Below are 15,491 nucleotides of genomic sequence, written 5' to 3'. Positions count from 1 at the left end.
CAAAACAGGAGGAGGGCGACCGAGTGGTCACTGACATGGAGAGCCCACCAGCATGCAGAGGGCCCAAGTTGTGGGTGCCCTGAAATCTGCCCTGAAACCGCCTCTGGGTAGAAGCCATTATTAACCCATTACCCCTTCTAACTTAATGTAGACATTTCAGAAGCATCCATGAGGAGAGACAGGTAGGGCATCAAGATATTTATTACAACCCTAATGGCATCATTGCTATAATTAAATGCAGTGTTGGAATGCAATTTGGGAATGTCTAAAGCTGGGCATTTTAAATCATATTCAAAGCTGAGCAGGAGAATATGACGATATATGACATGGCTGAAATTAAAAGCAAGAAACTCACAACCAGCATTCTGAAGCATCACCTAAAACCAGCCTGTAATGAATCCCCATTGTTACATACAGCTATGACATCACCTGCCCGTCACTGCTGAAGCTGTGTGTCATCTGCCAATGGCATGACGGAGGGTGGGACATAAGGGGTGGAGCTGTTGTATATAAGGGGAGTGAATGGTGTGAGAGATTTAGATAGGGCCAGTTAGGGCTTTGAGATAGGGTTGAGATAGGGAGATAGGGCTTGGAGATACTGTGAGATAAGAACTGTGCTATATAGTGAGGGTCTGTGAGAGTGTGTGTGTGATGGTTATATTATTATAGTGATTGCTTTATTATTTATATTCAAGTGATTTACCATTCCTTTTGTTTGTATACAATAAACCTAAGTTTTATTTTGAAATCATACTTTGGCCTGAAGCTTCATTTGAGGGAATGGTTGGTGGCAGTGGAAACAAAGAGTGATTGAGTGTGACGTAACGGCCCCTTTGTGAGGTATAAGGTGGCTGTTACAATAAAATTGGTGTCCAGCGGCGGGAACAGCAGAGGGAACTAAAGATGTTGATTTCTAAGTATCAATAGGTCTTCTCAAGCAAGCCTGGTTTAGCCAAGGGAGTGATGCATAGAATAGATACTGGAAATGCACCCCCGCAGGCAGTAACCCCATACAGAGTAACCGTGAACAAGGTGCGCAAGGAACTAGATGAGATGCTAAAAGAAAATATTATTGTGCCATCATCTAGCCCTTGGTCAGCTCCAATAGTTTTGGTGGACAAACTGGATGGAAGCATTAGGTTCTGTGTGGATTACAGAAAATTAAATCTAGTAACCAAACCAGATGCTTACCCCATGCCCAGACTTGACAGCCTGATTGAAACCATTGGGGGTTGTCGATACATTTCCTGTTTAGACTTGACTAAAGGGTTCTGGCAAATACGGGTAGACCCTAGAGACCAAGAAAAAACCGCTTTTTGTAGCCCTTTCGGCTTATTTGAGCTTCGTGTCCTCAGTTTTGGCCTTAGGGATTCCCCAGCTACATTCCAAAGGCTGATGGACAAAACTCTGCAAGGGCTCAGTGCATTTACAGTTGCCTGTAAGTGAAAGGAAAGTCCAATGCTGCAAAGAAAAATACTGCATAGGAACCTGGAATGTAAGATCTATGAATCTTGGGAAGCTGGAGGTGGTCAAACAGGAGATGGCAAGAATAAACATCGACATCCTGGGCATCAGTGAACTAAAATGGGCAGGAATGGGCGAATTCAGCTCAGATGATTATCATATCTACTACTGTGGCCAAGAATCCCATAGAAGGAATGGAGTAGCCCTCATAGTCAACAGAAGAGTGGGAAAAGCTGTAATGGGATACAATCTCAAAAATGATAGAATGATGTCAATACGAATCCAAGGCAGACCTTTCAACATCACAATAATCCAAGTTTATGCACCAACCACCATTGCTGAGGAGACTGAAATTGAACAATTTTATGAAGATTTACAACACCTTCTAGAACTGACACCAAAGAAAGATGTTCTTCTCATTCTAGGGGACTGGAATGCTAAAGTAGGGAGCCAAGAGATAAAAGGAACAACAGGGAAGTTTGGCCTTGGAGTTCAGAACGAAGCAGGACAAAGGCTAATAGAGTTTTGTAAAGAGAACAAGCTGGTCATCACAAACACTCTTTTCCAACAACACAAGAGGCGACTCTATACATGGAAATCACCAGATGGGCAATATTGAAATCAGATTGATTATATTCTCTGCAGCCAAAGATGGAGAAGCTCTATACAGTCAGCAAAAAAAGACCTGGAGCTGACTGTGGCTCTGATCATCAGCTCCTCATAGCAAAATTCAATTTTAGACTAAAGAGAGTAGGAAAAACCACTGGGCCACTTAGGTATAATCTAAACCAAATCCCTTATGAATACACAGTGGAAATAAAGAACAGATTTAAGGAACTAGATTTGGTGGACAGAGTGCCTGAAGAACTTTGGATAGAGGCTCGTAACATTGTACAGGAGGCAACAACAAAAACCATCACAAAGAAAAGGAAATGCAAGAAAGCAAAGTGGCTGTCCAATGAGGCCTTAGAAATAGCAGAGAGGAGAAGGGAAGCAAAATGCAAGGGAGACAGGGAAAGTTACAGAAAATTGAATGCAGACTTCCAAAGAATAGCAAAGAGAGACAAGAGGGCCTTCTTAAATGAACAATGCAAAGAAATAGAGGAAAATAACAGAAAAGGAAAAACCGGAGATCTGTTCAGGAAAATTGGAGATATTAGAGGAACATTTTACGCAAGGTTGGACATGATAAAGGACAAAAATGATAGGGACCTAACAGAAGCAGAAGACATCAAGAAGAGGTGGCAAGAATACACAGAGAAATTATATCAGAAAGATTTGGATATCCCGGACTACCCAGACAATGTAGTTGCTGACCTTGAGCCAGACATCCTGGAGAGTGAAGTCAAGTGGGCCTTTGAAAGCCTGGCTAACAACAAGGCCAGTGGAGGTGATGGCATTCCAGTTGAACTACTTAAAATCTTGAAAGATGATGCTGTTAAGCTGCTACATGCAATATGCCAGCAAGTTTGGAAAACCCAACAGTGGCCAGAGGATTGGAAAAGATCAGTCTACATCCCAATCCCAAAGAAAGGCAGTGCCAAAGAATGCTCCAACTACCGCACAATTGCACTCATTTCACACGCTAGCAAGGTTATGCTCAAAATCCTCCAAGGTAGGCTTCAGCAGTATGTGGACCGAGAACTCCCAGAAGTACAAGCTGGATTCCAAAGAGGCAGAGGAACTAGAGACCAAATTGCTAACTTGCGCTGGATTATGGAAAAAGCCAGAGAGCTCCAGAAAAATATCTACTTCTGCTTCATTGACTATGCAAAAGCCTTTGACTGTGTGGACCACAGCAAACTATGGCAAGTCCTTAAACAAATGGGAGTGCCTGACCACCTTATCCATCTCCTGAGAAACCTATATGTGGGACAGGAAGCAACAGTTAGAACTGGATATGGAACAACTGATTGGTTCAAAATTGGGAAAGGAGTATGACAAGGCTGTATATTGTCCCCCAGCTTATTTAATTTATATGCAGAATACATCCTGCGGAAGGCTAGACTGGAGGAATCCCAAACCGGAATTAAGATTGCTGGAAGAAATATCAACAACCTCCGATATGCAGATGATACCACTCTGATGGCACAAAGTGAGGAGGAATTAAAGAACCTTGTAATGAGAGTGAAAGAGGAGAGTGCAAAAATGGTCTGAAACTCAACATCAAAAAAACTAAGATCATGGCCACTGGTCCCATCACCTCCTGGGAAATAGAAGGGGAAGATATGGAGGCAGTGACAGATTTTATTTTCCTGGGCTCCATGATCACTGCAGATGGAGACAGCAGCCCCGAAATTAAAAGACGCCTGCTTCTTGGGAGGAAAGCGATGACAAACCAGCATCTTAAAAAGCAGAGACATCACCTTGCCAACAAAAGTCCCAATAGTCAAAGCTATGGTTTTTTCCTGTCTGATGTATGGAAGTGAGAGCTGGACCATAAAGAAAGCAGACCGCCGAAGAATTGATGCCTTCGAATTATGGTGCTGGAGGAGGCTCTTGAGAATCCCCTGGACTGCAAGGAGAACAAACCTATCAATTCTGCAGGAAATCAACCCTGAGTGCTCACTGGAAGGACAGATCCTGAAGCTGAGCTCCAGTACTTTGGCCATCTGATGAGAAGACTCCTTGGAAAAGACCTTGATGTTAGGAAAGTGTGACGGCAAGAGGAGAAGGGGACGACCGAGGATGAGATGGCTGGACAGTGTCTGCGAAGCAACCAACATGAATTTGACACAACTCAGGGAGGCAGTGGAAGATAGGAGGGCCTGGTGTGCTCTGGTCCATGGGGTCATGAAGAGTCGGACATGACTAAACGACGATGACGACATTGACGATATAGGGATCTTTAGCAACACCTGGCAGGATCACCTGTATCACCTAGAGTTAGTACTGCAGCGATTGAAAGCAGTGGGGTTAACAGTAAAAGCAAGTAAATGTCAGCTGGGTAGCCCCGAGATGAAATATTTGGGTCATATAGTAGGGGGAGGTGTAATCAAACCACTAGAAGGAAAGGTAGAGGCAATACGTAATTGGCCTAGACCCAATACCAAGAAAAAAATTAGATCCTTTCTTGTTTTAGTGGGATACTATAGAAAATTTATCCCCAGGTTCAGCAAAATTGCAGCACCGTTGACCGAGCTGACGAGGAAAAGGAGTGATGACTGCATCCCATGGTCCAGTGACTGCGAGGAGGCGTTCGGGAAGCTGAAGGAGGCGTTAACCAACCACCCTGTGTTGCGTGCTCCAAACTTTGATAGAGAGTTCATCATGTACACCGATGCATCCAACGCCGGGGTAGGAGCCATGCTGTGCCAGTGTGATGACAACGGAGACCAGCATCCTGTGTCCTACCTGAGCAAGAAACTTCAGAAAGGTGAGAAACACCTGTTGACCATAGAGAAAGAATGTTGGGCCATCGTGTATGTAGTCCAGAAGTTGAAGCCTTACATCTGGGGGAGACACTTCATTCTGTTTACAGACCACTCACCTCTGATGTGGTTAAAGACTATGAAGGCCCAAAACAGCAAGCTAATGAGGTGGGCTTTAATTTTACAGGACTATGACTTCGAGGTTAAGGTAGTCAAAGGGACTATGAACTGTGTTGCTGATGCCTTATCCTGAAGACCAGACGACGACAGATGGAAAAAAAATTGGACTCTTGAAATTAATAACTGTGTTTAATAAGTTAGAAAAATATGTGGTTATTGGAATATTGTTCTATATATATATATATATATCTGCAATTGATTATAGAAGTGTAAGTATATTTTGAATCATATAGTTATATAAGAATGTGCCTAATATATTAATGGTAAGTGTTGAAATGTGGGGAAAATGTAATTTTTGATTTTGTTTCCAGTTGTTTTGGGTGAAAAGCACCTTAGCTTTCCCCCACAAAACAACTTTTAAAGGTGGGAGGTATTGTTACATACAGCTATGACATCACCTGCCTGTCACTGCTGAAGCTGTGTGTCATCTGCCAATGGCGTGACGGAGGGTGGGACATAAGGGGTGGAGCTGTTGTATATAAGGGGAGTGAATGGTGTGAGAGATTTAGATAGGGCCAGTTAGGGCTTTGAGATAGGGTTGAGATAGGGAGATAGGGCTTGGAGATACTGTGAGATAAGAACTGTGCTATATAGTGAGGGTCTGTGAGAGTGTGTGTGTGATTGTTATATTATTATAGTGATTGCTTTATTATTTATATTCAAGTGATTTACCATTCCTTTTGAATATGTTGGGCCATCGTGTACGCAGTCCAGAAGTTGAAGCCTTACAATAAACCTAAGTTTTTATTTTGAAATCATACTTTGGCCTGAAGCTTCATTTGAGGGAATGGTTGGTGGCAATGGAAACAAAGAGTGATTGAGTGTGACGTAACGGCCCCTTTGTGAGGTATAAGGTGGCTGTTACACCCATCTGTTACATACAGCACTGATGTTACCTGTCTGTCATGGGTTGGAGGGAAAGTTCCATCCTATGGGGAGTGGAAGGCGGGACATCAGGAGGAGGGGCTGTACTGTATATATATGTGGAGTTTGTGTGGAGAAGTTAGGAGAGCTGAGAGAGAAGCTGAGAGAAGAAGCTGGTGTGGGAGTCTGTGTGTCAGACAGGGTACTACTGTGTGTCAGTCAGTACCAACCTGATAGGTTCAGGTGTCTTTATGGGTAGCCAGAACTGATAGGTTCAGGGTCTGTGCTTTATTTAAAGGTGTTCTGTGTGAACCAAACTGGTGTATGTATGAGTGAGACTAGCCACGTTACTGTATCTTATTCACTTGATCATTTTATTTTCCCTGTGTGTTATTTAAATAAACCTTATTCCTTTATTTGTTAAAAATCCATTCCTGGTCTGTGTGACTCCTTACAGGGAATGGTTGGTGGCAGCTTAGTGAAACTGTGGCATATCCCAGTAGGTCTGGGGTTGTCACATTGATTGGTGTCCAGCGTGTGGGATACGACTGGTCCAGTTGTCCAGTGGTCCAGCAAAGCCTTGGCAAGTGTGCCCAGAGCAAGGGGGGTCTAGTCAGGGACAATCTGAGAGCGCGTAGGTAATCTTCTAGGCTTACCTCACGGGGAGGTATGCTAGTGGAAGAACGTGTAACCTCAGATTGGTGGGACTAGATTAGGGAGCTCTGAGGCAACCTGTTTTGGCGGGAAAAAGCTGAGGCAAAGCTGAGTGAAGTAGCAGTGATCTAGCCTGTCTGCTGAGAGGCCTAGCAGAGGGGGGTGGACTCTGGCTGGCAACAGTTGCAAGTTAGTGCTGAAGAACAGCAGCAATCTATAGAAGGCTGGTTCTGAGGCAAAAGAGAGAAAAAAAAGTGGTCGCTTTATTTTGAGGCTTGACTTTTGAAAGCAGCCTGTTCTGGGGGGGGGATTATGCCCTTGACTCGAAGCCAAATGGCAGAAATGGGTGAAGTGAGGGAACCCCAGGTGGACCAAGGTTCTGAGGAAGAATTTGGCTCAGTGCAGGATGAGAGCACGGGAGAACTGACCTCAGAACTTAGAAAAATGCTCCTAGCCCAACAGCATGAATTTAGAATGAGACAATTGGAAAGGGAGGCCAGAGAAAGAGCTGAAATCAGTTAGGCAGAGGCAGATGCCAAGAAAAGGGGAATGGCCATGAAGATGAAAGAGATGGAACTGAAACACCAAATTAGAATGGTACAATTGGAATTGGATTTCCTAAATAAGTTTATTAACAATTTATCAGTTGAAGAAATGTCAAAGAAAGAAAAGTATGAGGCTCAGGTCAGACAAAGTGAGCAAGATCTTGAAAAATATAATCAGCAAAAAGACATTAAATTAAAAGAAATCAGAGATAAGACTGAAGAAAAAGTAAAATATATAAAAGCTAGGGCTGAGGAAGAACTTTTACAGATCAGGGCTGAGTTTGAGGCTAAGCAAAAGGAGCTGGATTTGAGAATAAAAGAGAAGGAATTGCAGCTAGAAAACAAACCAAAAGAAGGCACACAGGTTAAGGCACAACATCAAAACCTGAATTATTCTGAAGAAAACATGAGGGAAACATGGGACCCTAAGTACTCCAAAGGGTTAGTTCAGAGCCCGCCAAAAATGGGCGGCCATTTTGTTGATAAAACTTCTGGGCAGAGCCAGTCCAGGAACCAGATTTTGGAGGGAAAACCAAAACCAGAGGAGAAAGACTCCAAGTACAGCAGAAAATGTTATTTCTGTCAGGGAAAGGGCCATCTAATCTCAGGGTGTGAGAAATGGAAGCAGATAAAGGGAAATGTGCCTCATGATTTGAGTGGAACCAAGCCAAAAGCTGTGTTCTGTGTCCAGAAAGAGCAAAGCTCCTTGTCACTGAGGGAGCCTGTTGCCATGGCTACTCAATCTGGAACAGTTACATCTGCTGATCAGGCTGAGGAAAATGGTCCTCTTGTGGAGGTCAAGCGCTGCTTGCTAGTGAGAACAGATTCGCAGTTGTTTGAAACCGCAGGGGTGGACGTAGGAATACTTGACCATCAGTATAGGGGGCTAAGGGATACTTGTTCCCAGGTGACCCTGTGCCATCCAGGTATTATTCCTAGGGAGTATATAATCCCAAATGAGAGCATGAAGGTGGCAGGGATTGAGGGACAGGTGATCTCGCTGCCAGTAGCTGAGGTACCTGTGAACTTCCAAGGCTGGAGGGGAGTTTGGCGGCTAGCGATTTCATCGACTCTGCCAGCAGCCGTGCTCGTGGGAAATGACCTGGCTGAACATGTGAAACGGGTGCTAGTGATTACACGCTCACAAGCCACCACGGGGACAGTTCAGGGGGGTACTGATGAGCCCGAGACGGAAGCAGAGGGGAGTTCTGAAGCTGTGGTGGAAACCTTAACCACAGACAGCCGATTTGGCCAAGAGCAAAAGGCAGACGCCACTCTCCAAAAGTGTTTTGAACAGGTGACAGACGCCCAGCTAACACCTGAAACCCCAGTGAGATTTCGAGAGGAAAAGGGAATTTTATATAGAGAGACCCTGAGGAATATCTCAAAAGGGGGAGATGGGATCAGAAGTCAGCTGGTGGTACCTGAAAAGTATCGCCCCATGATCTTACAAAGGGGGCACTCTGACATGTTTGCTGCGCACTTAGGGGTGAACAAAACACAACAGAGAATTACACAGAATTTTTACTGGCCTGAAATAGGGAAGCAGATCAAGGAGTTCTGTAAACAATGTGATGTGTGTCAGAGGCAGGGGAATAACCGTGACAGGACCAAAGCAAAGTTGTGCCCTTTGCCTGTGATTGACACTCCGTTCAAATGCATAGGGGTGGATATTGTGGGACCTTTGCCCAAGGCCACAAAGAGGGGGAACAGGTTCATTCTCACCATTGTGGACCATGCCACGAGGTACCCTGAAGCCATTCCCTTGACTAACATTGAAACTAACACAGTGGCAGATGCCTTGGTGGGGTATATGTCCAGGATGGGATTTGCCTCAGAAATAATCACAGATTTGGGCGCATCGTTCACATCGAAGCTCATGAAACGGTTATGGCAAATCTGTGGAATTAAACACAAGGAAACCACTGCCTATCACCCTGAAAGTAATGGGTTAACGGAGAAGTTCAATGGGACTCTGATGCGCATGATTAGGGCTTACTTGGCAGAGAATCCAAACAATTGGGACCAGAAGCTGCAATCCCTTTTGTTTGCTTATCGATCAGTGCCACAAGCCAGTACCGGGTTCAGTCCGTTTGAACTCTTGTTTGGGAGAAGGGTGAAAGGGCCCCTTGATTTAATCAAACAAAATTGGGAGCAGATCACCCAGGATGACCCACAAGACGTTGTGACATATATAGACACCTTAAGGAATGACCTAAAGAGAAACCTAGAGCTAGCAGCAGAGACCCTGCAAGCTCAAAAGGTCAGAAAGAAAGCTTGGGATGACCAGGAAGGCAGGGAGAGGCACTTTAACCCAGGGGAGGAAGTGCTGTGGCCTAGGCCCTGCAAAGAGAGCAAGTGTCAGCTGGGTATCCCAGAAATAAAATATTTGGGTCACATGGTAGGGGGAGGAGTGATAAAACCCCTAGAGGCCAAGATAGAAGCAGTTCGTGATTGGCCCAGACCCAACACCAAGAAAAAAGTCAAATCATTTCTTGGGTTGGTGGGCTACTACAGAAAGTTCATCCCGAGGTTTAGCGAGATTGCGGCTCCGCTGACCGATCTGATGAGGAAGAAGACTGATGACCGCATCCCGTGGACCAGCGACTGTGAGGAGGCATTCCAGAGGTTGAAGGAGGCCCTCATCAACTATCCAGTGCTGCGTGCTCCAGACTTCGACCGGGAGTTCATCATCTACACCGATGCGTCTAACAGCGGGGTAGGAGCAGTTCTTTGCCAGGAGGATGAAAATGGTGACCAGCATCCAGTGTCCTACCTGAGTAGGAAACTCCAGAAAGGTGAGAGACATTTGGCAACCGTGGAAAAGGAGTGCCTGGCCATAGTCTACGCGATCCAGAAGGCCAAGCCTTACATCTGGGGAAGACATTTTATTCTGTGCACTGACCATTCACCACTGCAATGGTTAAAGACAATGAAAACCCACAATAGTAAACTTATGAGGTGGGCTTTAAACCTGCAAGACTATGACTTTGAAGTGAAGGTGGTCAGAGGGTCAGTGAACTGTGTTGCTGACGCCTTGTCAAGAAGACCTGAAGATTGAAGACGGCGAAGAAACATGGACTATGTATATATTTTGGTGACCAAAGGTTAAATGTACTTGTTTATTAAACATGCTTGGTTTGTATGAATAAAGGTAACTTGATGTATTGTAAATGGTAAATGTTTAAATGCTTAATTGATATGTTTATCCTAAAGTAAGTATGGTATTGTATGTTATTGTATAACTGTTTTTGTATGTTTTGGATCCAGGTTGTTTTTTGGAGAAAAGCACTTTAGCTTTCCCCCTACAAAACAACTTATAAAGAGGGGAGGTGTTACATACAGCACTGATGTTACCTGTCTGTCATGGGTTGGAGGGAAAGTTCCATCCTATGGGGAGTGGAAGGCGGGACATCAGGAGGAGGGGCTGTACTGTATATATATGTGGAGTTTGTGTGGAGAAGTTAGGAGAGCTGAGAGAGAAGCTGAGAGAAGAAGCTGGTGTGGGAGTCTGTGTGTCAGACAGGGTACTACTGTGTGTCAGTCAGTACCAACCTGATAGGTTCAGGTGTCTTTATGGGTAGCCAGAACTGATAGGTTCAGGGTCTGTGCTTTATTTAAAGGTGTTCTGTGTGAACCAAACTGGTGTATGTATGAGTGAGACTAGCCACGTTACTGTATCTTATTCACTTGATCATTTTATTTTCCCTGTGTGTTATTTAAATAAACCTTATTCCTTTATTTGTTAAAAATCCATTCCTGGTCTGTGTGACTCCTTACAGGGAATGGTTGGTGGCAGCTTAGTGAAACTGTGGCATATCCCAGTAGGTCTGGGGTTGTCACACCATCTTCAAATGTTCTTCAATAATTGTGAACAAACTTCCGTTCTGGGAGGCTTTTTCCTACAAATGCTGGTCTCCTCCTTCAATAACCAAGAAAGAGGTCTAACCCTTGGAGTATTTGTCACACATTGTATAAACTTCCATGCTGCTTCTTTTCTGATGTTGAGAATCTGATATTGGGAAGTGTGGAAATGAGATTTGCAAGGGCCAAAAAGGAAAGACCCACAGTTGCCCTGGCCTCTGCCACACTGCAGGCCAACTGCTGGTCTATGCTAGCTCTGGAAATTTTTGTTGTTGTTTAGTTGTTATGTCGTGTCTGACTCTTTGTGACCCCATGGACCAGAGCATGCCAGACCAGAGCACGCCTCCTGGAGTTTGGTCCAATTCATGTTGGTCACTACAGTGACACTGTCTAACCATCTCATCCTCTGTCGTCCCACTTCTCTTGCCTTCACACTGTCCCAGCATCACAGTCTTTTCCAGGGAGTCTTCTCTTCTCATGAGATGGCCAAAGTATTGGCGCCTCAGCTTCAGGATCTGTCCTTCCAGAGAGCACTCTGGGTTGATTTCCTCCAGAACGGAAAGGTTTGATCTCCTTTCAGTCCAGGAGATTCTCAAGAGTCTCCTCCAGCACCACAGTTCAAAAGCATAAATTCTTCGGCAGTCAGCCTTCTTTGTGGTCCAGCTCTCACTTCCATACATCATTACTGGAAAAACCATAGCTTTGACTATGCAGACCTTTGTTGGTAAGGTGATTTCTCTGCTTTTTAAGATGCTGTCTAGGTTTGTCATTGCTTTCCTCCCAAGAAGCAGGCGTCTTTTAATTTCGGGGCTGCTGTCACCATCTGCAGTGATCATGGAGCCCAAGAAAGTAAAATCTGTCACTGCTTCCATATCTTCCCCTTCTATTTGCCAAGAGGTGATGGGACCAGTGGCCATGATCTTATTTTTTTTTTATGTTGAGCTTCAGACCATTTTTTGCACTCTCCTCTTTTACCCTCATTAAGAGGTTCTTTAATTCCTCCTCACTTTCTACCATCAGAGTGGTATCATCTGCATATCTGAAGTAGTTGATATTTCCTCTGGCAATCTTAATTCCAGTTTGGGATTCATCCAGTCCAGCCTTTTGCATGATGTATTCTGCATATAAGTTAAATAAGCAGGGAGAAAATATACAACTTTGTCGTACTCCTTTCCCCATTTTGAACCAATCAGTTGTTCCATATCCAGTTCTAACTGTTGCTTCCTGTCCCGCATATAGGTTTCTCAGGATAAGGTGGTCAGGCACTCCCATTTGTTTAAGGACTTGCCATAGTTTGCTGTGGTCCACACAGTCAAAGGCTTTTGCATAGTCAATGAAACAGATGTTTTTCTGGAACTCTCTGGCTTTCTCTATAATCCAGCACATGTTAGCAATTTGGTCTCTAGTTCCTCTGCCCCTTCCAAATCCAGCTTGTACTTCTGGGAGTTCTTGGTCCACATACTGCTTTGACCATAACCTTGCTAATGTGTGAAATGAGTGCAATTGTACAGTAGGCTCTGGAAATAGCACAGATCTATTCACTTCAATTAACAGAAGAAAGGAACTCTTAAAATAAAAATAAAAAACAGCTTAGGGGAGGGGGAAAATCAGACCACTGCTCTTCCAGCCTCACTTCTTCCCTGTCCGGTTTATACTAACAGGCTTTGGATTTGCCAGACTGGGTCTTTGGCTCAGTCTTCTGCTAAGAGATGCAAGATGGCTCTATCTTTGTGGTGCTTAATTGATGTGTTACCATTTTTGGAACAGATGGTTTTATATCATATTTGGGTTTTAAATGGTTGTGAGCCACTCTGATTGGCAGAACAGCACACATTATGCTCACTCATTTTGCTATGTAGTGAGTAAACTGGCTCCTAAGCATCCCTTTCTCAGCATGGTTGCACATGGAAACCCTAGAGTTCAGCATTTTCCGCATCAGTATTAGAACGGCGCACCAAGGCATGTAGGAAGTGATCTGGAGTGCATACTATGGGGTGCTTTTCTAGAATGCTGTTCTTAGGGTTTCTTCCTTCTTCTTTGATATTCCTTCCTGCTTCTTCTTGTCCCACCATCTTAGAGATATAGGCCTGCAGACATGGAAGCTAGCTTCCCCGGCTTCTACAATACACTACCTTTTATAACTTTTCTCCTGTGCTATCTCTCAATGGATTTTCTAAAATCTAAGATATAGGAAAGGAAGCTTATGGTTAGTATTATCCATATTGAATATCCTACAGACTAAACGCAAACCACGAAGACGATCACCCAAGTTTCCCCTTGCTCTGTCATTCACCAAACCCCTGCCATATGCCCACTCTCACACTCTTTGCACAACTGGCTTCGCAATGGGAAGCTGCTAGGGCAAAGAGCTGGCCATGGTTCATTATACAGGGCCCAGATAAGGAACGTTAGTGCCTGCTCCTTTTTCCCCGCTTAGTATCACTTGCCAGAGTGATAACTTCTCCCAATAGCCCCAAGGTTAGATCTAGGCTGCTGCACTTTGCCAGTAAATACAAAACGACCGTTAACCGTTCCAGACGCAACATGCATGTGGGAGGGCCTCGCCATAAGTTGTGTCCATGGTATAAACTACTGAGCTGAAATCTGAGAACAATTTAGATGTTAAAGCTAGATGTCCCAACAAAGGTTTCCCGCCTGGAGCCAATTCATCAATTCATAATTAGCCCTTAATTCCAGGGGCATTGTCACATGGTTAATATAAAAAGCCTTGGTTTCCCTCCCCCCCTCTCCCCAGCTTCCCCTCCTGTCACCCTTTGCCCTAGTCGGGCTTTTTCCTTTTTAAAGGTATTCCTGTCCAGGCATTCAAAAATGCTGGGTGCCTGGAGCAAATGAGTGGAGTAAGCATGTTTCTCTACTATTCCCTGGCAGGCCTTCCAGCCTGAGCCCTGCTTTAAATTAAAGCACATGTGGCTTGAGTTTAGCATTATCATGAAAATGAAATTACCACTTTAGAAAAGTCAAGTTATTTTGGAAGTGAAAACTGCAGGTCAGAGCCCACCAAAATCCCCCCCAAACTTGTTTGAGAAACATCTTGTCGAATGTCCAGGGCTGCAGGAGCAGATGCTCTGCCCCTTTCTCTGTGCTTTATGATTTATGACCAGTTCCCCCACATAGTTTCCTACATTTGTTACATCTTTCAAGCTTGGAAGGAAGGAAGAGTAAAGAAGGCTCTCTTTGAAAATCTCTGTTGCCACTCCAGCGCTGGTGGCAGATGAACTCATACAAACAAAGGAATTCTATAAATGGACGGAGGATCGTCCTGTTGTTTTCAAATCTCCTAGACAGTGGTCAGGCACCAATAGCTAAAACGAAACCAGTGGCTTGCCTAATTTAAGTGTGTGACTGGACCGACCTTGGTCCTGCTCCTTGTACTACTGCAATTCTCACTGCTAATTTCAGTGTTGCTGGCTATGTTGTTGGGAGTTTTTTGGTAGCATTTCTGCCCACGTTGTTTTGTCTCCTTTCCTGGTATATGTGATCACCTTTGGGACAGTGGCACGGTGTGTCCTAATCACATTGAGAATAATGTCCTTAGTGGGGCAGAGTGTGATCGTTCAGGATTAATTATTTCAGGCTTACAACCCTAGGAATACTTCTTTAAAAAGATGTTTTTTTAAAAAAAAATAGAAAATGTGACTAGTTGTACATTATGGCAAGTAACTAGCATACTGGGTAGGAATGGGACTTTTGTGTCCTTTCGTTGGTTCTCAAAACAGAGCCTCTGACACACACATGATTAGTTTAAGCAATCTTGAAAATTATGGGCCACAAGAAAATTCTATGTTCTTTTGTGCTTTTTCATTTAATCTTTCTTTCACTCTTTATATGTCAAATAGCCTTGTAAATTGTTCACCGAACAGCCTTGTAAGGGCCGTCATCAATCAATCAGAACGTCTGTGCAGTGTGGGGCAGGAGTGCTGAACCTGTACATGAGCCTGGGAATCAATCGGGACTTTCCCTTCAGTCCTTTCCCTTGTAGGATGATGGCATTGCTAAGGCCCTGTGCTCCTTCTTGTTGGATTACTGTCTGCTTCTCTGCCTCTGCCTTGGATCCTGCCCTTTTTAATTGACGGGGGGGATTTTTCCCTATTTCCAGTTATTTTTGCCACCACCATTACCTACTGGATACAAAAAGAGAAGACACCAAGTGGTTGGAGGGGAGAAATCTCCCCATATTCTAGTAGTTTTGCTTTGAGGGGGCTTTGATTGTTTTGTTTGTTTGTTTGTTTGTTCTTCATCTTTATTTGCTTGCTTGTTTTTCTTGGGAGATGGGGCTTGTTTTCTTTATTTTACTATTTTTTTCCTGGATGAGTTCCCTGTTTGACTGATCTTTTAACACTCTTATTTACTTAATTTGCTGCATATTTAAAAGCTATATAGTTTGGTGAGGTTTGCAGGAGGACTGTTTTGTGCTGTGCTGGGTGGGTGCCCTGAACTCATACAGTTGTTTTTCTAAATCTTAGGTGTTTTACTGCTCTCTGAATTGGTTTGATGGTGAATGAGTTTTTCCTGTGTGTATAGAACTGGG

At 44.0% G+C, this 15,491-nt stretch overlaps 1 protein-coding gene across 1 annotated transcript in view; it reads left to right on the top strand.

Moving 5' to 3' along the window:
* The window catches only part of LOC144583658 (uncharacterized), a 230,645-nt gene extending 219,813 nt beyond the window's left edge, over window positions 1-10,832 (top strand). Inside the window, exon 2 of the mRNA XM_078377950.1 lies at window positions 6,780-10,832. Coding sequence (XP_078234076.1) covers window positions 7,083-10,139 — 3,057 coding nt within the window. The 5' untranslated portion in view covers window positions 6,780-7,082 and the 3' untranslated portion in view covers window positions 10,140-10,832. The remainder of the gene's footprint in view (window positions 1-6,779) is intronic.
* Window positions 10,833-15,491: the final 4,659 nt, after the last annotated feature.

Source organism: Pogona vitticeps, chromosome 1 (genome assembly GCF_051106095.1).
Source record: "Pogona vitticeps strain Pit_001003342236 chromosome 1, PviZW2.1, whole genome shotgun sequence".
NCBI lineage: Eukaryota > Metazoa > Chordata > Lepidosauria > Squamata > Agamidae > Pogona > Pogona vitticeps.
Note: the sequence above shows the minus strand (reverse complement) of the source record. Positions and strands in the feature narration are given on the sequence as shown.